The sequence below is a fragment of the Cavia porcellus genome, unplaced genomic scaffold (assembly GCF_034190915.1).
Source record: "Cavia porcellus strain 051 isolate PalLab524CR breed Dunkin Hartley unplaced genomic scaffold, mCavPor4.1 scaffold_1, whole genome shotgun sequence".
Lineage (NCBI taxonomy): Eukaryota > Metazoa > Chordata > Mammalia > Rodentia > Caviidae > Cavia > Cavia porcellus.
Window position 1 is genome coordinate 204,099,137 of NW_026947484.1, and position 21,713 is coordinate 204,120,849.

At 43.2% G+C, this 21,713-nt stretch overlaps 1 protein-coding gene across 1 annotated transcript; it reads right to left on the reverse strand.

The window, feature by feature from the left end:
* Window positions 1-2,615: 2,615 nt before the first annotated feature.
* Window positions 2,616-6,677, reverse strand: LOC101788312 (neutrophil gelatinase-associated lipocalin-like). Its single transcript, XM_063257394.1, has 6 exons — window positions 6,540-6,677; window positions 6,023-6,159; window positions 4,330-4,409; window positions 4,024-4,143; window positions 3,581-3,682; window positions 2,616-2,635 (listed from the first exon to the last, which is right to left on the reverse strand). Exons 1-6 carry the CDS (start codon window positions 6,675-6,677, stop codon window positions 2,616-2,618), a joined length of 597 nt encoding a protein of 198 aa, XP_063113464.1.
* Window positions 6,678-21,713: the final 15,036 nt, after the last annotated feature.

Genomic DNA, 21,713 nt, shown 5'->3' on the forward strand with positions numbered 1-21,713 from the left:
GGGTCTTCGATCTATCAGGAAGGACATTTCCTGGTAAGCAGAGCCCATAATTAGGCAAGGGAAGAAAGTGTGAGGCTCCCAGGCTTCTGAATCTTCTCAATTGCTTCCAGGAATGTGTGTCATGATCTCCATATGAAAATCATTCTTTGTTCCACTCTTAGGGGTGTTGTTATGGAGCTGGGGGACAGGCCAGGCACCATGCTTGGTGTTTCTAACTCTTGGCGCAATGCTAATAATGATGTGGCCTCCTCCATCTCCATCACTCCTGGACAAAGGAAAGGGCAGTGGTGTACAATGACACCTTATTAGCAGACTCACTCATTATGACAACAAAAGTGTGACCCTGACCAAGTTCCCACTGTGACAGTGTCACAGTTCTCAGTACTCATAGGTCTGTACTAAGTAGTACTACCTGTGGCTGTAGCAGTGATCTGTGGGCACCCTGGATGCCCACGCAGTGTAGTCTGTGTTCACCATGGGGCCCACACTGTGGTGTATGTATCAGATGGTGACAGAAAGGTGGGGAGGAGGTAGATCATGAAGCCTGCTATAGGGGCCACCAGTAGCTTACACTTGAAAAAGCCCTGAATTCTTTTCCAGGATTCCTGTGTAATGGAAGTGGGGACCACACAATCTGCACCCATGGATTTCAGAGAATGGTGTTCCAGATGGCCATCCTTCCACAGAGAGAAGGCCTAGATGACACCGTGCTTTTCAATGCTGTACTTCAGCTTTGAAGATGGAAGAAGGGGGAATACAGGCCAAGAAATGAAAGGAAAGAAGCTCCAGAAGCTTGAAAAGGCAGACAGTTGGGCTTTTGCACATCCACTTTCAGAGAACATATCTTTGCACACCGTGGTCTCAGCCCAGAGAAGCATTGGAACTTTCAATACCACAGTGTGAAGAGAACGCATGAGTACTGTTTTCAACATCTGGTTTTGACAAAATGTTACACAAACAGTAGGAATCTCATATCCTCACCTATGCATGTAGCAAACACACAGACCTGTTTGCTCCCTGAGACTTTGATCCTCAAAGACAAGTAGGAGCAAGGATGATGGGAAACTGCCCTTTTTATATCTTTCTTTCCTTCTTTCTTTTTGTTTTTAAATTCTATTTTAAAGAGAAGAATCCATTCAGAAACAAAACTAAATTAGAATGTAGGAAAGGAAAAAAAAGGAAAGGAAAAGAAAAAAATAATGTCGGAAACATTGGGGCTTCCCAAAGAGGATCCAAAGGCCCAGGAGGCAGGGTGATGGCTGTCTCCACAGCCAGGGAAGGGGCTTGGACACAGGCCCCACATATCCCTGTCTGTGAGGACTCTCTCTGAGTCAGACGTAGCTCTCATTCCAAGTGACCAGCACAAGTGCCACCAAATTGTCCTTTGCCTCAAGTTCATCCACATTTGTGACATCTGCTGTTGGACTTGGGTTGCAGGGCTGTCTTGCTCATTGAGGGACTGAGGTGAATTCAGTCTTTCCTTCCACATCTCTGCAAGTCAGATCGGGTATAACAATTGTGTGTCTGAACTAGGGGAAGTTGGGGCCCTTCAGAGTCACACCCATTCAGAATACTGTGCTTAGAGGGGCGAGGAAGAAGCCAAGGTATCCCTTAGTGTCAAATCATTTGGAGGTTGGAGGAGCTGGTGTTGTCAGTGTAGGAACTGGGGCCATTCAGATCAGATCCAGACCCAGATGTGTGGGTCCTCTCTCAGGAGACCAAGATCCAGGCATCACATTGCCCTATGACACCTGGCCCTGCCCTGGCTTCAGAATGCAATCCCAAGTCATCTGAGCATCAACCTGATGGAGCATCACAATGACTAGTTTAACACAGACATGGTCCTCAACCTGTAAGGTCACATAGTGAGGACCAGATTCTTCTTCGTGGGCACTGGGACAGGAGCCCATAGCTACTCAACCTCTGCCAACCATTGCCCACTGCTCTGCCACACTCTCCATCCTCCTTTCTGTCGTCATCACCAGGAAACAGCATCCACGGGATGTGGGAGGGCTGTTGGTGGCTGTTCCTTGTACCCTCACCCCCAGAACTCTGACACTGCCCACCTCTGATGGGGCCCTTCCTGCAGAGCCTGTTGCAAGTGACCAAGTGTGGGTATGAGGTACATCCTCAAAACTGCCTTTCTTGGTTGGGTAAATGCTCTAAGACAGTTATGGGTGCGAGCTCAGCATGAGTACCAGGTGAGTCCCAGTTAAACAGTGAGTGAGTACAGCATAGAGCTGCCCAGGACATCCTCAGGGAATCCAGTGGCAATGATGGTGGCTGAGACTCTGGAACTGTTTGCTTTGTTCCTTCTCTGAGCACCCTAACATCAGCCTGGGTTCTGGGGACAGCAGTTCCTGAGAGTAAAGCTGCTGGAGCCCATCTTTGTTCTTCTGTGACCTCATAGACCAGCATGGAAAGAGCACACAGAGTCCCAGCACCAAGTGTTTATTTAGAAGAAAAGTTGGACTCCACAGCAAGGTGGCATTTGGCTTTTGAAGAGATGAATGGGCTGTACAATGCTGTAAGAGGCATCATCCAGTTCTCTCACTGACGTTGTGACCATGGTTCACTGTGATGGACAGTGGACTTAGTTAATAATTAGCAACATGTTAAGTAAAGGTGGGGGAACCTAAGAAGGGGCAAAAAGTAAAATACTTAGAGTGTGGAACTTGGGCATGGGAAAAATAAAGGGGACACCAAGACCTCCATCCGAACTCACCCTGGCCTCCCATCAGCCCCTATCTGGCCATACTTATTATCTGCTTAGTCAGTGTACTCAACCTTTTCAGTGCTGCATCCGGCTGTGGAAGATAAAAAGTATTAGTAAAGGTACAGGCGTGTTTGCATTTGCATATTTCTTGAGTGTGTGTGTGAGGGGGGTATGGGTGTGGGTGTGGGTGTCAATGTGTATATGTGAGAGAGAGAGAGAGACAGATAGACAGACTGACAGAGACAGAGGCAGAGGGACAGAGAAAATGAGATAGAGAATGAATATATTGTGAGATTTCTTGCCAAGGCCTCTGCCCTTCCCTGGCTGCAACAGGCTTAACCTGTACAAGCTGAAAGGGTTCTGAAAATTTACTGAATTTGGGACTTGCGCTTGAGAAAGTTGAAAGATTAACTCTCATTCTACCTTGGATAATGGGAATGTCTGTTCTATACAGATGTTGATAGTTGTAAGTCCACTGCCAGTGACCCTCTGTGCCCTGTGTAAAGCCCCAAGCCCAGGCCAGGTTTCTTGAAAGAAAGGACATCTCCCATGTCAGGAATGTGCAAGCCCAAGGGCAAGGTGTAGACCATGCTGGAAAACCAGACCCAAGAAATAAAGAGCAGGAAACTGGGGAATTGAGACTGTGAAATCATGGATCTGTGTCCAACAGTGTCAGCCAGATGGTCTTTGATAAACTGTCAGGGAGAAGACTTGGTGTTGCTTTCCCTGGGGGCTAATAACCCCCAGAGTGGAAGCTACCAGTACTCCTGAGACTAAAACAGGAAAGTCTTTTCCCCATTTTCCTTGCTGAGGCAGCAGCAGACCTTCCCAACATCCCTTTCCCTTCACCCCAGCTTCTCTTACGTTTGAGGATGGTGGAGTCGATGTTTTCAAATAGGAAGCCCATATCCATGGTGATTCCAGTGAAGTACCATATTAGTTCACCATTTACCCATCTATTCCTCTCTGTGGCGAAAATAGTAGTAAGTGGACAACAAAGGGAATGCTGTAAATTACTTTAGTTTTACTGAGATGGTGTCTTGATATCTAGTTCAGGCTTGCCTCGGGCTTTCAGTTTGCCTTCCTTGGCTTTCCAAGGGCTGTAGAAAATGTGGGGTCTACAACACCAGTCTTATTCCATACATGCTGTTGAATGTGTGAATAAGGCCCAAATTCACTTCCCCATGGAAGATACGAGAAAGACCTTCACCATGAATGAGGAGCTTAAAATTAAGAAGACTTCCTGGGGCACTGGGGTCCCCTCCTACAGATGTGACCAGGATCCAGGTGATGGAGTGATGACTTACCATAAAGGACACACTCAATGTATACACTGTTATTAACAATTGCTTCATAGAACACCATAGCATTCCTTTTGTAGTCCGAATCCATTACTCTCATGGTGAGGTTCTGTAATCCCTTATAACCTGGAATGTAGAATCCAAAAGGTTATCCCTTACTGACCAGAAGGAAGGTTCTTTACTCTTCCTCCTCAACCTGTTAGGAGAGGCTCCCCCCAAACCCATCTGTGTAGAGTGACAGGAAGACATAATCTTGTCAATGAAATCCAGCCCCTACCCTTCAACCCCAGTCCTTTCTCATCCAAGACTCACGTGTAACATCCTTCAAGATATACTGGCCAGGCAAGTCAGTTGGGACAAAAGTGTCAACATAGGGAATGCATCCCTGATCACTGTGAGAAGAAGATGGTGGTGTAAACAAAGAGAGGACACAGACTTGGATCCCCCACACTGAGTGAACTTGGGCAATGCTACAACAGGGTTCCTCAACCCAGCTTATGACTGGTCTGCCCCAAAGCCATGCCCCTGAACTTTGCTTTCTGTATCTTACTTCAGTGCTGACCTTCCCTCCAGGATTCACTCTGTCCTCTCCTGCCTACATCGGGCAGCATGACCCACACTCACACACTCAAGTTAATGACCTCCAGATTTTATCTCACTGCTCCTCTATCCCATCTCTCCTGGCAAATTTCTGTGAGCTTCCATTCTGCTCCACACCAAGCACTGTGCTATCCTGGAACCAAAACTGACTTCTCTGCTGAGAGTACCCCATAGCTGCAGCCAATATACTGTGGCCACTTTACCACCCATTATTTGCCTCTCAACAACTGAATGCTCTAATTCTAATCCTACAGTAGCCAGAGCCAGCAGCCACTGCAGGTCCATGAGCCAGCACTCCCACCTGTGTCTCCTCATCTGTCCTATCATTGTGTCCACCTGCTTGTGAGTGCCCATTCTTACAGTGGTGCTTCCCACAATTCCCTTTGGAAAATGTGTCCAGATTCTGGCCCTTTAGGTGCCACATGCCAGAGCAAACTTTCCAGTGAGATACCCACAAATGTGGCCTGAGAGCTCTCTTCTGTGATTCTCAGCCAAGGTGGCTCTGTGGGCACAGTGGTGGCTGGCTGCTTTACTGCCTCTTAAACTGAGGCTCTCACTCCAAGTCCACGAGCTCCTGTGCTGTTCCAGGTAGCTTCACATTTTGTAGTGCCAATAGTGGTGGTGAAAGTGATAGTAGAAATTAAACACAGAGCCATGACACTGAGCCAAATGCATTGCCCTGTTTTTACTTTTAATTTTGAGAGATCTTCAAACACTGGGAAGGCTGGTATCAAACTTATGATCATCCTGCCTCAGCCTCTGAAGCTGAGCCTGTTAAGATTACAGACAGGGTGGCTCCTTGAAGGTCACTTCCCTACAAACCTTGATGAGAGACAATGAGTTGCCTTCTGAGTTCCAACACCCTGCTCCCCTCAGTGGCTCCCTAGATCATGTCTCTCCTCGTCCACAGACTGTGCTCCAGTAATGCAACAGTCTTGCTGGAAATGAGGGAAGAAGTATGGGTAGAAGAGTAGAAAGAGAAGGTGGAGAAAAAGAGGCAAACAGCAAGGGTAGGATGGAAGGAGGGAAGAAGGGAAAAAGACAGGCTTGGGGAAGAGCAGAGAGATGAAGGACAGTTTACTTCATTTTGAGAACTCCTTGATAATTAGATCATACAGTCACTCTGACCCCCAGAACCTGAAACCATTACCCGAGCCACCAGGAGGTGACATTGTAGCTGTGGTCATCCTCTAGCTCAAAAGTGTTGTGGAAAAGAGGGAAGAAGAATGGGCGGAAGAGCAGAAGGAGGAAGTGGAGAAAAAATGGAAACAGCAAGGGTAGGAGGGAAGGAAGGAAGAAGATTGGCTAGGGCACAACCGAGAGATGGACAGCTTCCTTCATTTTGAAAACTCCCTGGGCATTACACAATTCAGCCATTCTGATCCCCAGAACCTGAAGCCATTACCTGAGCCACCAGGAGGTGACATTGTAGGTGCCGTTATCCTTCAGCTCAAAGTTCTGGTGGTACATGTTCATGTGGCTTAAGCTTTCATTCACATTTGTGTTCTGTGCCCATCCTATGACATGCCACACACCCTGGAACTGCAAGGGACTGGTGACAGGCAGAGCCCAGAGATAACACAGAGCCATACTTCCAAACTGTCCTTGGTGGTACCCCAGGAGAGGCCTGAGAAAATTATAGGCCAGAAATGGGTCATCCTGACAGCAAAGATAGAGACCTTCATGGCCAGGAGTCACTCTGGGAAGTAGCCTGGAACTTTCAGGGCTGTAGTGTCCATGCCCTTTCAGAACCTCAGTTTTCTGGTCTGAGCACAGGGATTACATATGTCTTCTTCTCACGTGCCCAGGACCTGCAGTCCCTGAGTCTTCCTACACTGAGTATATTTCCCACCACCCCCAGTGCTCTATTGCCACAGTTGCTGTCCCTAAGCCCTCCTACATGTAACTTTCTAAAGCCCTACCTGGTGAGGCTGAAAGTTTGACATCAGATAGGCCTTGCTCAGAGATGGTTGCGACTTCACTTCAAAGGGGAATTTCTGAGCCTGCGTCTTGGGGGTCCACAGTAGTGTGAGGCACAGCCACAGAAGACCCAGGGCCATGGCTTCAGAGTAGCAGCTGTCCAGGCAAGAAGAGGAAGGAAAAGGAGGAAGATGGAGGAGCCCAACCAAGGAAAGTATTTATGTCCACCAGTCTGCACCCCTGCTGAGAGAGGCTGAACATTCCTTTGCAAAATCTAGCAAAGCTGAAACTCTTACCAGCAAGTCCTTCAGAGGCACATGACCAGATATCTTTCCCTTTCCCCTCTAGTCAAGATTGTGCAAAACAGAAGGTCAAGGCAACAGTTAACGAATTAAACTTGCAAAAAACTCCACATTGTTTCCTGGAAAATGGCCCCCTATTTGTATTCAGTGTGGCTCTTCCAGCTACCTGGGGATCAGCAGCTTGAATTAAGCCAAGCTGTCCTGTCTGACTTTTGAATCTATGGTAGGAGTGTGTGTGTGTCTGTGGGTCTGTGTGTGTGTGCCTCTGATGGGAGGATTGTTGCCACTTTAAGGTAAGTCGAACTACAGAGTGAGGTCTTGACCAACCTTAAAAACAATGGGAGACCTTCCATTGATACATAAGGAAGAAAGAAAGAGAAAAAGAAAGAGAAAGAGAAAGAGAGAAAAAAAGACAACCAAGAGTATTCACTCCTATAGGTTCCTTGCTTCATTTTGGATCTTGTAAAGTTCAGGTTAAGGATAAGGCAGCTGACAGTGACGGTCAGGGAAGGACAAGGTGCTTCCTGTGAGCTCACTAATATCAGATTCTGGTCCTAAAAGGAGCCTTAGGCCTGGCTCTAGAGTAGTGAGATTTCCTGGATGCCTCTTCTCCCCCACAACTCTGCCCCATTTTCAGGAGAGCACAGGATGGCAGGAAAACTCTCTCCTGAGAGCTCTGCAGACAGAGATCAGGGGATAGATACATGGGTGACAGAGTTTCCCAGTTTTCTGAGCTGAGCACGGAGGGTACAGGTGCAGCGAAAAGTGGAGTCCTGGTAGGAAGACAATGGAGGCCCACTAACACCCTGGGACAAGTTAGCTCCACTCTGCTCCTCTGCACAGCAGGTGCATTGAGTGAGTGTTCCAGGAATTGGCCTTCTCTTAAAGGTCTCTGAACATATTTTAGGGCCATGGAGTCCAATGACTAAACCAGGGTCTCAGACGGATCCCTGGGATTGATGATCCTTTACTTGTACATAAAGTAGACTGTCTGCTAAGGGGGTGCTGACCAGTACTGTGGGTGATGACAGAAAATCACAAAACCTGTGCAGTATCCTTGAGAGATGGCTTACCCATAAGGATACTGAGTGCCATAAAAACTTGAATTGAGTTTGGACATGGATCCTGTTTAAAGAGACCCTCACTCTCTCTACTCAGCTGATTGTTATGGGCCTCCTTAGTATCTGAGATCATGTCCCTAAAGCAAGAGACACTATGCGGGGATCCTGAGTTGGTTTTAAGGTTCAGCCTATGGCCCTCTGATGAGACAGCCCATACCATACACTGCATCACCTCACTGTGCTGGATGGTGCAAAGACATGAAGAGAAGCCTAGCAGAGCAATGGCAAAGAGGGCCTGTCCCCCACCAGCAAACTCTCTCCTCCTATCCCAGCTCTAAGAGATTCACCTGCACCACTCTCTGTGACTTCAGAAAGGCTCCTCAGCAGGGCACAGTGGCATGTGGATACTACCAGCACTATTGGAGGTTATGGTCTGCATGCGAATTTGACCTTGCTTGCACAGCTTTCTGACACTCGTTCTCAAATATAAAGCAAAAAGGCACTGGGCTGCTCCTTCAGTGGGCACAAAGCCCTAGGGATGCATCACTGAGGCCATGGGAAAGGGTTTCCAGTCTTTGTTTCAGAGTCAACTTTGGAAACAGATCAGCACCTCTGATACACTGGAAAATATGTTTAAAGCTTCTGGGCCTGTGATGTTCACCACAGGGTGGTATTTAAAAGACAGAACTTCTTAGGGTAAATAATGTGAGCTGAAATAGAATCAAATGTGAAAATGATCCATAACAAAAAACCTCACATTGGACAGGTGTTTACCAAACATGAACTGTGTGATGATGAAGATGTTTGGGGTCATTTCCATAACACTGAGTCATGGCCAAGAAAAGTGAAAGGGTAGGTGGCTGCGATGATTTACATATGCTTCCTTCACTGAATAATAAAAAGCTGACAAGTAGCAGAAATGTCCTAAACCAGAGAGGATCAATGGGTTTTGCAGGCAGAAAACACAGAGATGAGTTTCTCATCCTTGTTTCTACTAAAATGGCAACGATGATCCATCTTCCCTACAAATGGTGACTGTTATCAACCACTCAAATGATCCCACATGGTGGCAAGGCTTGGAGGGGGAGGCAGATTTTACAATATCTGTGGGAATTGAAACCAGAACAACCACTTTATAAAACAAGCATGGGAAACCCTGAAAACTAAAAATGTAAAATTCCATCTGCCCCATCTCTTGCCCTGCTGGGGCACATCCTTGAAGAAAACATGCATGTCACACTCCACGAGTACTTGCATGTCCAGAAAATATTGCACCACAGTACATCATCACTAAGTTCTGAAAGTGGGCTCATTGTCCAACAAAAGATGTGGTGATTAAAAAAAATGTGATATACATACATACATACAGACACACACACACACACACACACACACACACACACACACATATTGTAAAGAACAGAGTCTTGATTGATTTGCACAAAATGTACTCACCTTGAGGTCATAATGTCAAGTGAAATAAATCAGATGAGCAAGGTTAAATATCATGAAATTTTTCTTTTGCATCAATCCCTAAAATATATCAAACAAAATGAAACAACAAAAATAGGACAGAAGGGGGCAGATCTTTTGAAAGTGGAATATCACTGCCTTGATTAGGGACTGCAAGGAGAACAATTATATACAAAACAAATAATTTATATATAATGTATGATAGTCATCCACAGGTAAAAACAAAGAAATTGCAGGCAATTTGTGCACATACTAAAGACCCAAGGAAATCCAATCAAGCACTGCATATTGCAGCAATGTCCTACATGAGTCAAGCTGAAGACCTAGTGCCCACGACAATGCCTCACACAATGCCAGTTGTTTTGAGCCAGCTGCAGGCCAGGAGTCCACGACAATGACTCACTCAATTCTGTTCCATGGATCTACCCTAGGAAGGCCAAAGGTTAGCAGTGGAAGCTAGAAAACCTATGCAAGTAGGATGAAGGATCTCTGTCAGTATGTTGAGGGTTCTATACTAAAGCCAAGAAGTAATGCTCAAAATAAGGACCAGTGCTATCCCAAAAGGATCACAGCCATAATAAGACACAATGAGGTCTCAGGCTTCTCCAGTGATGAGAAAAGTCAAGTTCACTTCAAGTAGCCAGCATAACAAGCTTCTCCTGCATATTGAGGAGTACGCTATCTTTCCCTCCAGAGCCAGGAAGCCATGCTCAAAGTAAGGACCAGAGCTCTCTCAAAGTAAGCTGCAACAAAGTCCCAAACTCCTTCAATGATAACAGCCCAGTTGATATCAGGAGAAAAGCTCTACGGACTCCTCTGGGAGAACTAACAGCTTCAAAGAACAACAAAGCTTAGGAGAGCCCACAACTCTACCCTCTTCCTCTGTACTTCTCCTTTGTATACTGGCTACAGTCCTCAGTGGGCTCCTCCACACTCAGCACCATGCTGATTAAGATAACCATGATAAGGAATATAATCATTATGTCCTGCAAGCAAATCTTTATGCAGAATAAAACTCGGAAAAATATTAAAAAAATTTTTCTAACTAAAAATATGTCAACTGACATCACTTGAAAATATTTTTAAAATATACTGGAAAATAAGCTACAAGGTAGACTTGGAATATTTCCCTTCCTGTAACAGTGCTTCATGAATAACTATTATTTTGGTTTCTCAAGATTTTGGTAGGCTTCCTACATTTTCCCTGGTGAAAAGTATTGTTTATGTGTTCTACAGAGTACTCTGGCACATGTGGTTGGCTCAGGAATGGAACGATGTGTTGAGTATGGTTCTGAATTGCTGTTGGCATCTTCCCTGTAATTCTTGTGAAAATAGCTTTGTATACTGAATCCCAAGCCATTGCCGGCACTGGGCTGTCAGTCCAAGGTCTGCAGATGCTTGTAGAGCTGATATCTGTGTCAAGTGGTCATAGCCACCTCTCTGTGATCACGGTGAGCTTGGGTTACTGTCACATTGTGATGCTGCCTGTAGGGACAGTTGTGGACAAGGTAAGTGGACAGGGACTGTTTCACTTCGCTTTTGGGGTTTTTGAAGGCTTCATGAGAATCACTGTGTGACTGATTCCGATCTTGTTTTCCCAGAAAATGTCATTTCCTCTCTCCTTGATTGTGGCTTGTATTGACTGATATTTACTAGTTTGCCAGAAACTATGAAGATTCCAAAGGTAAGAAAGAACATGGAGAAATTTCCGTTGTTCCACCACTTTACAGATACCCTCATCTGTACCATGGCAACTTCTTCAAGTGTTTAGGCAGTGGGAAAACTAAGGCACCCAGAATTGCAACATTTTTTTAGTTGTTTTGAGCCAGGTTCTCACTGTGTAGGTCAAGCTGGCCACAACTCACTATGTAGCCCAAGCTGATGGAGAATTTCCAAGATTGTCTTACCTCAGCCTCCTGCAATTCAAGTATTAGTCATCATGTTTTGTTTCAATATTATTTTAAAAAAGCTTTCCTGTCTGACAATTTGAAGATAAATTTTGTACATTGTATGATACCATTGCATCATAGTAAGATCCATACTGCCCATGGTTCTCTTTCCAAACACACAAAAAAACTTTTCCCCATAACTTCAGAGAATTTGCAGATTAGTGTCCTACATCTCCAATTTATGTCATCTGTTCAAGTGGTGACTTGTGTTGAAAATTCCTCTTGGCCTCCTTTGACCTCACACTAAGCTAGTAAGCAGATGACTTAGCTCTTTGATTGTGCTTGTCCTTGGCATTGTGAAATCCCTTGCAGGGTAAAGGAAGAGCTTCCAACCCAGGTGCCCGTGCAGCTCCTCCTCACTGCCCCACCACTTTGGGAGGTGTCCATTCTGTTCACTGTGCCTTTCATGTGCTTGCCTCAGTTTGCACTCAAGGTTCTCCCCTCTAATGAGTGGGTCTGAGAATACTGGACTAGTTGTACGCATTTCTGGTCAAAGTATTCAAGATTCATAGTATGTAATTGAGTTATATCTATGCAGAATCAGAAATCTTATAATGAAATTTTTATGGTCTGATTTAAATCAATATTTGACTATCTTGTTTAATGTACACTCATTGTTTCAAAAACTAATGAAAATAGTTGAATATGTGATGCCTCAGAGACTACAGAATATTCTCGTACTATTTCTAAAAAAATCTTTTTGCAATTTCCTTTCACTTTAGAGTAAAATTTTTGTTCGCTAGATTTTAGTGCATATAGTTACACTCCTATATCAAGATGCAAAGTTTGAAAAATACACACATTACAAAGATCTGCATGTCTTCATTCATTCTTGGGTCTGTCTACCCTACTATGTAGTAGTTCTACACTACTATGATCCAGAGTTGTTATGCTTAATTTATGTATCTAGTTCTGGTTGTTCTGTCTTTGTATGATCAACAATATGCAAGAACTGACACAATATCCAGGTCTTAGCCTTAAAAGAAAGAAGTTCATTACAAAGTTAAAATTGTGAACATTTAAAGTTATGCAAATAGCAACACAGCAATCGTAAAAAGAAAGTGTATTTTTCACATATGAGCACAGTATTACCTTTAAAAACTTGTTTAAAAGAAAAAGTTGTTTATTTAGAAATATGTTTAAGGGTTTAAAAGTTATGCTTTTATTTCTGAGATTAAATAACATTTCACTTTACAAGTAGTTCTTGTGACTCTTTGAAAAATTTATGTTTTTATGCCTTGATATTTGCTTGAATTTTAATAGAATGTTTCCTATAACAAAGGGTGAGACGACAACTCAGTGAACAAAAGCCTGATTTTAAAACCCAATACTCAAGGAGAAACAGAGTGAGGAAGTGAGGGAGAAGAGGAACTCAGAAACAACCTCCTACAGAGACAGCTCTGCTGCCTCCTGGATGCCACCCTTTCATAGCCTCCCAAAGAGCAGAGCAGCCCTCTTTGTAGAGGGAGAACTTGAGGGTGGGAAGCTGGGCAGAGGAGGGATTGGGAAGCAGTGATCTGTCCAGCACCATTCTGTCTTCCCTGAGGTCAGGCCTGTCTGGGGCCTGCTGGCCTCACTCTAGATGTCTTGATCTCTGATTTAGGCTTTGTTTTGCCCACACCTGATGACAGGTCCTTATCCTCTCCCATCTGGCTGCCTCCTGCCCTCCATCATGTTTCAGCCCTGCAGTTTTTATTGGAGGGTGGTTGGGAGTTGAGAGAAATCAATGAGACCTGCTAGGAGACTCTTGCTCCAAAGATGCTTAATCTCAAGCCAGCCTTCTCCCAGCCAACGTTACCTCATCTGTGGGCATAGATACTCACTGAGGTGCCATGGCATCATACCTCAGGATGGGAGCTTGCTTGCCAGCCAGATTTTAACAGCTAAGTGTCTGTAAACCTTTTGAAGACCCAGCAAGGTTGTAGCCAGGGAAGCAGTTCCATATAACATCTGTGAGCCTCAGAAAGAGGGGGTTGGAATGAAAATCATGCTGTAGATCTCCTGAAATGACTTGAGCTGGTTCTCAGTGTCACAGGTAGACAGGACAATGGAGGCTCATGCCCATCCCCAGGGCCACTGGCTTAGGAATATATTCAATGATCCATATTACTTAGAATTGTGGCAGTTGAAATTGTTCATGTTGCTTGTTTTCCACAGTACACTAAGATGTCACACGCATGCCTGTCTTTCCTGTTCCTCTGACGGTTTCTCTCATGGCCCCTGAAGCATTATCCCATCAACTCCCACATGGTCTCTAAGTAACTGCATACTCCCCAGAAAGCCCTCAGCATGACAAGAAGCTTGGGAAAGATGTTCCTGCTTGAAAAATCCGGTACTCTGTTCACTGAGTCCTATTGCAATTCTGTGTAAGAGCAGCCATAGGTGAACCAGGATTTCAACTCTGTTTCCTTTGATCAAAAGCCAGGATACCTCTGCTTGTTCTTGGCTAAACATTCAGTTGGCACCTTGGAGGGAGATACTCATACACTTTCTCTTCCCAGAGATGGGAGAAAAAAACAGATCTAATTAGCTTGAGAGAAGGGAGAAGACCTTGGTTATTCTGTTATTGCATTTTAGTAATCCAGGATGACCCCTGGTATGGTTTACAGCAGCCTAGAACGTAGGCAGTGTCCATGCCTACATGAGGGACTGATGGAACAGCTGTGCTGCTGAGGAGCATGTATGTGTGCAAGGAGCAGAAAACTGCTACAGAGATCATTGTGTGTGTGTGTTTGCAGCTCCTCTGGTGCCCCATCTTCAGGAGAACGTATCAGCAGTCAGGAAACATATGTGGATTTCTGGGATTTGTGCTTGTATCTCAGAGTTGGAAGGATGATCCAAAGCTGTATCTTCCTCAGGACACTCAGAGTCAGAATCACCTCGCCTGGGTGGCTTGCTCTGCACTGATGTAAGGACAAACTAGTGCAGAGTTCATAGGCTTTAATATTCGGTGCCTTCCTCAGGGTCAAGGATAAGTCATCTGTGCTCCTGCCTGCCCAAGCTCACTGCAGCCCAAATGTTCCTCTGTGGGAACTCAGCCTGCTCTTCCAGACCTGGAGTGTCCCTGGCTCCCCAGTCTCCACCTTGGTACCTCTCCTATTTTGAGCCACCTCCTCCTTACAATGCTAGTTCCCTCTACTGTGTGTTACCTCCTCTACACTGCTGTGGTCTCTGGGGTCAAAATACTTCCTCCACCCTCTCTGTGATCATCAGACTTGGTCCACCTTCTTTCCGCATTAACAGGGCACCTGCTCACCACACCCATGGACTCTCAAGGACAGATTTCCTAACCTTGAACTGTCAACATCCTCTGCAGTCCAGATCACCTGACTGGCTATTACAATTAGTAGTATAAATTGCTACATACTGGTGACAGAAATACACCTTGCAATGCCAGATGTCCGAAACCCGAGAATCACTGTGTGCCTGAGTCAAGGTATGGGTGGGTCGTTGCTCCTCCCACGGGCTCTTAGGATCCCCTTTGCTTTTGCCAGCTTTCTAGGATTGTGGTCTTATAATTCTGTTTTTGCCTGTCTTCACTCGGTTTTCCTTGTTTGTGCTTACTCTCCCTCCAGTTGACTCCCAAAGAGACACTTGAGGTGACATTTAGGTGCCAGCTGGATAATCCAAAATGATCTCACCATATTTATTCTTTATTTCATTTAGGACAGAGTATAGTAAGAAGAAAAGAAGCAAGGAAACATCCATGAGACCAAGGGGAAAAAAGTCAGGAAGGTCCATGCCTCGTTTACAATGTCTGTCTTCTAGCTGAGCATAGTGAGTTTCAGTCCATGCTCCCCAAACCTGTGCCAGACAGTCAAGGTCATTAAAACAAAGACATTTCTGAGAAACTCAGTACTAAGGGGAGCCTAAAGATACTTCATAACTTCTTTGCTTCTTATGTGGTTTAAATGTTGTCCAGGGTTCTAGTTTGGAAATTATTGCCTACTGTGAGGTATTATGAGGGTGGAGTTGGGCATGATTCATACTCCCAGAGAGGTGGTTGAGACCAGAATGGAGTTCTTGAAGTGCTAAGATCTGGACTTACCTTTGATGGAGACTCTGTTCTTTCCCATGTGTTACATATGCAGTCCTAGCTCCCTGTGCACAGTGACCCACAAATCAGTAGAAAAATACCCAGTGGTCTGAGTTTGTTTTAGCTACTCTAACAAAACCACACAATGGACATCATTTCTCAGTGACAGAGACTTATTTCTGATAGTTATGTTTCTGTTAAATGCACAAGACACCAACAGGTTTGTTGCTATTGTTGCTGTTGCTGTTGATGCTGTTTTTCTTTTAAGACAGAGTCCTGTGATGCAGTTAAGGCGGACCTTGATCTCACTGTGGAGGCCAGGGTAGTCTTGAATTCAGGTCAGTCCTACTGCTTCAGTTTCCACAGTGCTGTGTCACAGTCTTGCACCACCATGCCTGACTTGATACCAGCAGTTTTGCTTGGTACCAGCAGGTTTTCTTGATACCAGCAGGTTTGCTGACCATACTGTTAAACAGGTATCATGCTGTGGGGTCCTTAAATGGTGGAAGAGATGGAAGGGGAAACGGTTATAGCTAGACTTCCGGCTATCTATAAAAGCAAGTGTACTAGTTCAAACAATTGATTCAGCAATCTCTTAACAGGACCATCTCTGGATACTCTCACCTCAGTTCTTAGGTTCCAACTCGTGGGTTTGATGTGGAACTGCATATTCAAACCACATTAGTAGGCATATGTATGTAATATTTCCCCCCTTTACCGGGCTCTTGGGAAAGTTGACTACACCCACTTACTTAATCCTTAAGTGAATGTATTCTAGGACCATGGAATGGTCCAAGAGGAGTCTGGAGAGGTGGCAGAGGAAAACATGGGATCAAGGCAGGGCTGGTGGTGTCTATCAGGTTGGTAGCATTAGAGAGTGTCTGGGACTGAGATATGGGCAAGAATGAGGGTATGACAACCCAGGCGGAGAACCTCTCCATTCTGGGCCCTAAGTCTAGGAATCCAGCCACAGCTGATGCTTAGGCTGTGTAGTCCACTGAAACCCTTGTCATTAATCAGAGATGTTCCCATTGTTGGTCCACAGCTTGAGTCACTGCAGGTGTCAAGAGCAATGAGACAGAATGAGAAGAAAAGTAGCAGTCATCTTGGCTAGGAAAAACGGGAATGTTCCTATCTACTTCACTATGTGGTTTCCTCACCACACTTAACAAAGGATGAATCATCTTATGTTAGGATCTAATGGTTTCCAAAGAGTAAAAATTCAGATATAGAAGTAATCATCCTCACTAGCTTCCAAGGCTCTCTCTGTTCATTTTTAATTGTAATTTAACAACTGTCCATGAAGGAGAAAACAGTTACTATTCTGACATTATAAATGGGAAGATAGGTTGGAGAAAGCGGAAAAATGGTAGATGATGTGAGGCTTCCCCTAGTTCTGACTCTGCTCCAGTACCTCCAGGACTGTGTGTCATGGTCTTAATACAGAAAGGATTTGAGGTCCCCATCTCATGGGTGTTGAAGTACACAATGGAAGACCTTGAACCACACAGCATGCCTCCTGTGGCTGGCAATCACAGAAGCCTTTGGGAAAAGATCACCCGGACGGGTCCTTCTCTGTCCCATATTCTATCAAGGAAGGGGAGAGTTCACAAAGTCACTTCACCAGAAAGCTCACTTTTAGATGACCTCAGAGGTGTGATTTTGGGCATAGATCCAGCTGACTGTGAGGCTCAGGGGATGGTGGGTCACTTCCTGGGACTCCTGTTGCTACAGTGGCCATGAGGTCTCTGTTGGTGTTGCTGAGACAAACTACCCAACACTCAAAGTCAAAAGAGGAAAAGTTAATTCAGCTCACATTTATCGAGGTTTGAGTCAATAGCCAGCCATCTACAAATAGAGGGGCCTGGCAGAGGGCATGGCACATGAGAAACAGTCTATGGTATGCCAAGCAAGAGGCGGCAGCAGCAACAAGCAGTGAGCAGTGAGCTTACCTTCCCATTCTGTCCTGTCCTGGCTACAAGCATTTTGGGTAGCACCACCCAAGTCCAGTGTGCAAATTTTGTCTTTACAAATCCATTCAGTCACATCCAGAACTATGATGATTCCAATCAGTGGAAAATTTAGTGCCACACACACTTAATCCTAGTATTACACAGCCTAACCCAAATACCTGTAAAAAGTTCCATCTTTGAGTGCATGAGCCTTTGGAGGGACATTTAGACACAAGCCATAATAAGGTCCTACATCTGCAGCATTATTTTCCACTGGATATTATTGTGTTAGAATTTCAGTTGAAGAAATTAGAACAAGTTCAAAATACCTTTTAAAAAAAGGTTTCTTCAGGAAAAATATCATGGTTACACCATATAAATGAATCCAAGTTAGCAGAGTAGGCTTGACTTTCCTCAAACCTTGTTTTGAAATATCAAAACAAGTTCTTCTTATGTATCTTGGAAATATATGTATTAAAATGAAGAATTCAGATTTTAATCTGAGTTCTAAAGGTTATCTAAAGCACATTGAATTGCCTGGATACCAAACTAATCTTAGATGTTGATTGCAATAAGTTGTATGTTCAGATGACTGTTTGTAGTCAATGGCAGGCATGAGAATTTGTGCACTTGCTTTTATCTCTGGAAAATATGAGAATTTTAGGTTTTCAAACAACTTATATGAGCAGATCTACTATTCTTTCCACTCACCTTTAGGTAAAAGATAATTATTCTGAAGTGTAGTATGTGAATATCTCTGTGTTTTGGATTTATCAATACTGGACTGTCATGATGTTGATTTCTTCTCTTTATACTAAAGTGAATTAACTCTAGAGCATAGACTTGCTTATTTGTTTCATTTATGTTTGTTTTTGGCCTGTGCAGTGTCTTTCTTGTAAATACTACCAGGTACATGAAAACTGGATTTAGATCTTCTCTGAGCTCAGAGACACACAGGTACATGAGGGGAGAAGGCATAAGTGTCACTTCCAAATATCTGCTCTGTGATCTCCCCTCCCTCAGGTCACGGGTAAATGTGGTGTTGGCATAGGTCAGTTGTAAATTCCCAGCCACATGGGTCTCTGCTGAGTACTTCAATCTGTCCAGCTGATGCACCCATTCATGATAAGCCATGTGAAAGCCACACTGTAATTTGTATCATATTAGAATTTTGTGTTTCAATGCGAAAACATAAATTTACCTTACAGTACATCTTGGCTAACTTGTAATTAATTTACTAACCTTCAACAGTAATCTCCACCTTATTTTGGAAATTGGGGACTGATATTTTTAATAGTTTTAAAAATATAGACTAGTCTAAACTATACGTGGTGGTTGAAACTTGTAATCCCAGTACTAATGAGGCTGAGGAAGCAGGATTACTGTGACTTCCAGGCCCTTGTGGGCTGCATAGTGAGTTCAAAGACACCCTGTACTACATCAGGAGTCTCTGCTGTAAAAATAGTCTGTTCTGAACTTGAAAGACAATTGAATAACATGTGATGAAAAAGTGAGTGTGAGCAGACATTTAGAATGGAATCAAATTTCAAATCTTTCAGGGTTCTTCTGTGGAAGAATTTTAACTTCACGAACTGAGAATGAATTCAGAAAAAAGTTTGAGAAAACAGTGACTGTCAGTCATAAAGGGCTTAAATTTAATAGAAACATTAAAAATACAGTACTAATGTTTCTTTCAAAAGTCTACTGTAGAAATTAATGTTTTTATTTTTGAAGAAAAGCATAGATGTCAAGATTCCCTTGCTTTTGGACCTGCTTTCTGGAAACAGAACATGTCATTTAAACATTGTGAGCTCCACTCTTCATTTCAAATCCCGCCTCAGTCACGGGATACCACCTCCCATCTCCCAGCCATGTGTCCTCATTTTGACATTTCTGCTTTTAGCCCAATGATTCACACCTCTCTGGATGTCCCCAAAAGCCATCAAGAGATGGCTGAATCATGGTGTCTGATGCTGGATTATGGAATTTAGGGCATTTGATAAATAAATTGGTTTAGCTAGTTCTGGATGTCAATCAATAGATTTCTAGCCTGTATGGAACACACAGGGTCAGAAAGGAAGCAGGTTGTTGCTGCCTGCTGTTTGCTTCTGCTCCTTCCTGCCATCTTGCCATGGACTGTTTCTCTTCTGCCAGGCCACCTTGCCCTTGAGCCAGCTGACTGTGGATTGAAACCTCCACAAACTGTTAGCTGAAATAAATCTTTTCTCTTTTAATTTGTGGGAACCATGAATTTTGTCCGGAAATAAGATACTGTGGCAGTGTGGAACTGTGAGGCCACAGAAGATGAAGGATTACCTGTAGTCACAGTTCAGGTTAAACTATAAGAGGCCAGATGGACCACTAAACTGAGACTCACCAACATGAGACTACAGAAAATGGGGCCAATGTGAGAAATTACCAAGTCTTTCATTTTATTTACCCAGGGACACAACAACAAATGTACAGAAGGAAAGCACTTGGGTAGGAGTTTTCTTCAGAAGAAAGCTAAAAAACAGAATTATTTTTCCAACAACATTTATTAAAGCGACCATCTTTCTTTCAGTGAACATATTTTAGCCCTTGGTCAAATGTACGGGGATGTCTTTGTAGTTGTGTTTGCAGCTTTTAATCTGTTGCATTGATCCTCAGGTCTGTTTCTTTGCCAGTACCATGATGATTTTATCACTGTAGCTCTGTAGTGTAATTTCAAGTCAGGAATTCAGATGTCTCCTATCATGCCTCTGTGTCCAGAATTGCCTTCAGTATTCTAGCATTGTTCTGTTTCCAAAAGAATTCTAGGAATGTTTTCTCTACATATTTAGGATGTTTTTGCTCTCTTTATTTGTAAGGTATGTTAATGGTATTTTGATTGGAATTGCATTAAATATCAGTATAACAATTTTGGGAGAATGGCCATTTTCACAATGTTGGTGCTTCCTAACCAAGAGCAAAGAATATCGTTTGATTTTCTAATATCCTCTTCAATCTCCTTTTTTGATTAGTGCAATTTGCAGCATACAGGTCTTTTACATTCTTGGTTAGGTTGATACTTAAGGGTTTCATTTTTTAGATGCTATTGTGAAAGGCAATATTTCCATAATTTCTCTCTCAGTGAGTTTTCTGTTTGTGTACAGGACTGCTATTGACTTTTCAGCATTGACTTTGCATCCAGCTACACTGCTGAATTTGTTTATTACATTAGTAGTCTTTTAATGGAGTTTTTTGTGGTCTTCTATGTAGAGCATCATGTCATCTGCAAATAGTGATAATTTAACTTCTTCTCTTCCTATCTTTATTCCTTTTTTTGTTATCCTTTTATTTCTGACTGCTCTGGCTAATATTTCCAAAACTAAATTGAATAGGAATGGTTATAGTGGACATCCTTATTTTGTTCTTGATTTTAGAGTAAAAACTTTCAGTTTTTGTTCATTTAGTATAATATTGCCTGTTGTTTTGTCATATATGGCCTGTATTAGATTGATGTAGGTATCATCTATTCAAAGTTTCTGTAGGGATCTTATCATGAATTAGTGTTGGTCTTTATCAAATGCTTTATCTGCATGTATTGAGATGAACATGTGTTTTTTGTTTTAGGCTCTGTTGATGTGGTGTATTACATAAATTGCTTTGTGTACGTTAAACCATCCCAGCATTCCTGGGATGAATCCCACCTGGTTGTGATGTGTAGTCATCTTGATGACTTGCTGCATTCTATTTGCCAGTATATTTTTAGTTGTTGTTGTTGTTGTTGTTGTTGTTGTTTTTATTGGTACCGGGGATCAAACTCACAACTGCCTGCTTGCAAGGCAGGTGCTTATGCCGCTGAGCTAAATCCCCAACCCCCAATTTGCCAGTACTTTATTGAGAATCTTTACATCAATGTTCATTAGTGAAAGTGGCCTACAGTTCTTCTTTTAGGTTGGGACTTTCTCTGGTTTGGGTATCAAAATCACACTTGTCTCCTGGAAAGAGTTAGGGAGCATTGTTTGAGGAGTACTGGCATTAAATCTTTGTGAATCCATCAGGGCCTGGGATTTTCCCTGTTGGTTAGTTTTATTTAATTTTATTTAGAGAGAAACAAAGCAAAACAGAAAAAATGGTAGAAATAATACATAATTTCAAAAAATAAAGTAAGAAATCACTAGATGATAAATTACATACTGTCCTCTTAAAAATAGTTGTTCTAGTTGTAAAATTAAAATATACAAAGTGGACATTAAAACAGTGAGACTGTACACAGTTCTGTTCAATGATCCAACAAAACTTAGTAATATGGTTATCAATCATACACACTTAAACATAAATGCAGTAATATCCTTTAGAGCACTTTCTTTTACTCTCTTTTTTACAATAGCAGTTACATATTTTGTGTTTTATTACTCCTACATTTCTTATTACTTTTT

Coding starts and splice junctions, on each gene's coding strand:
- LOC101788312 (XM_063257394.1), bottom strand. CDS start 6,677: ATGGCCCTGGGTCTTCTGTGGCTGTGCCTCACACTACTGTGGACCCCC. Junction 4,410..6,022: donor GTCACCTCCTGGTGGCTCAG/GTAATGGCTTCA, acceptor TTCTTCTCACAG/TGATCAGGGATGCATTCCCT. Junction 2,636..3,580: donor CGACTCCACCATCCTCAAAC/GTAAGAGAAGCT, acceptor GCCCCTTCTTAG/GTTCCCCCACCTTTACTTAA.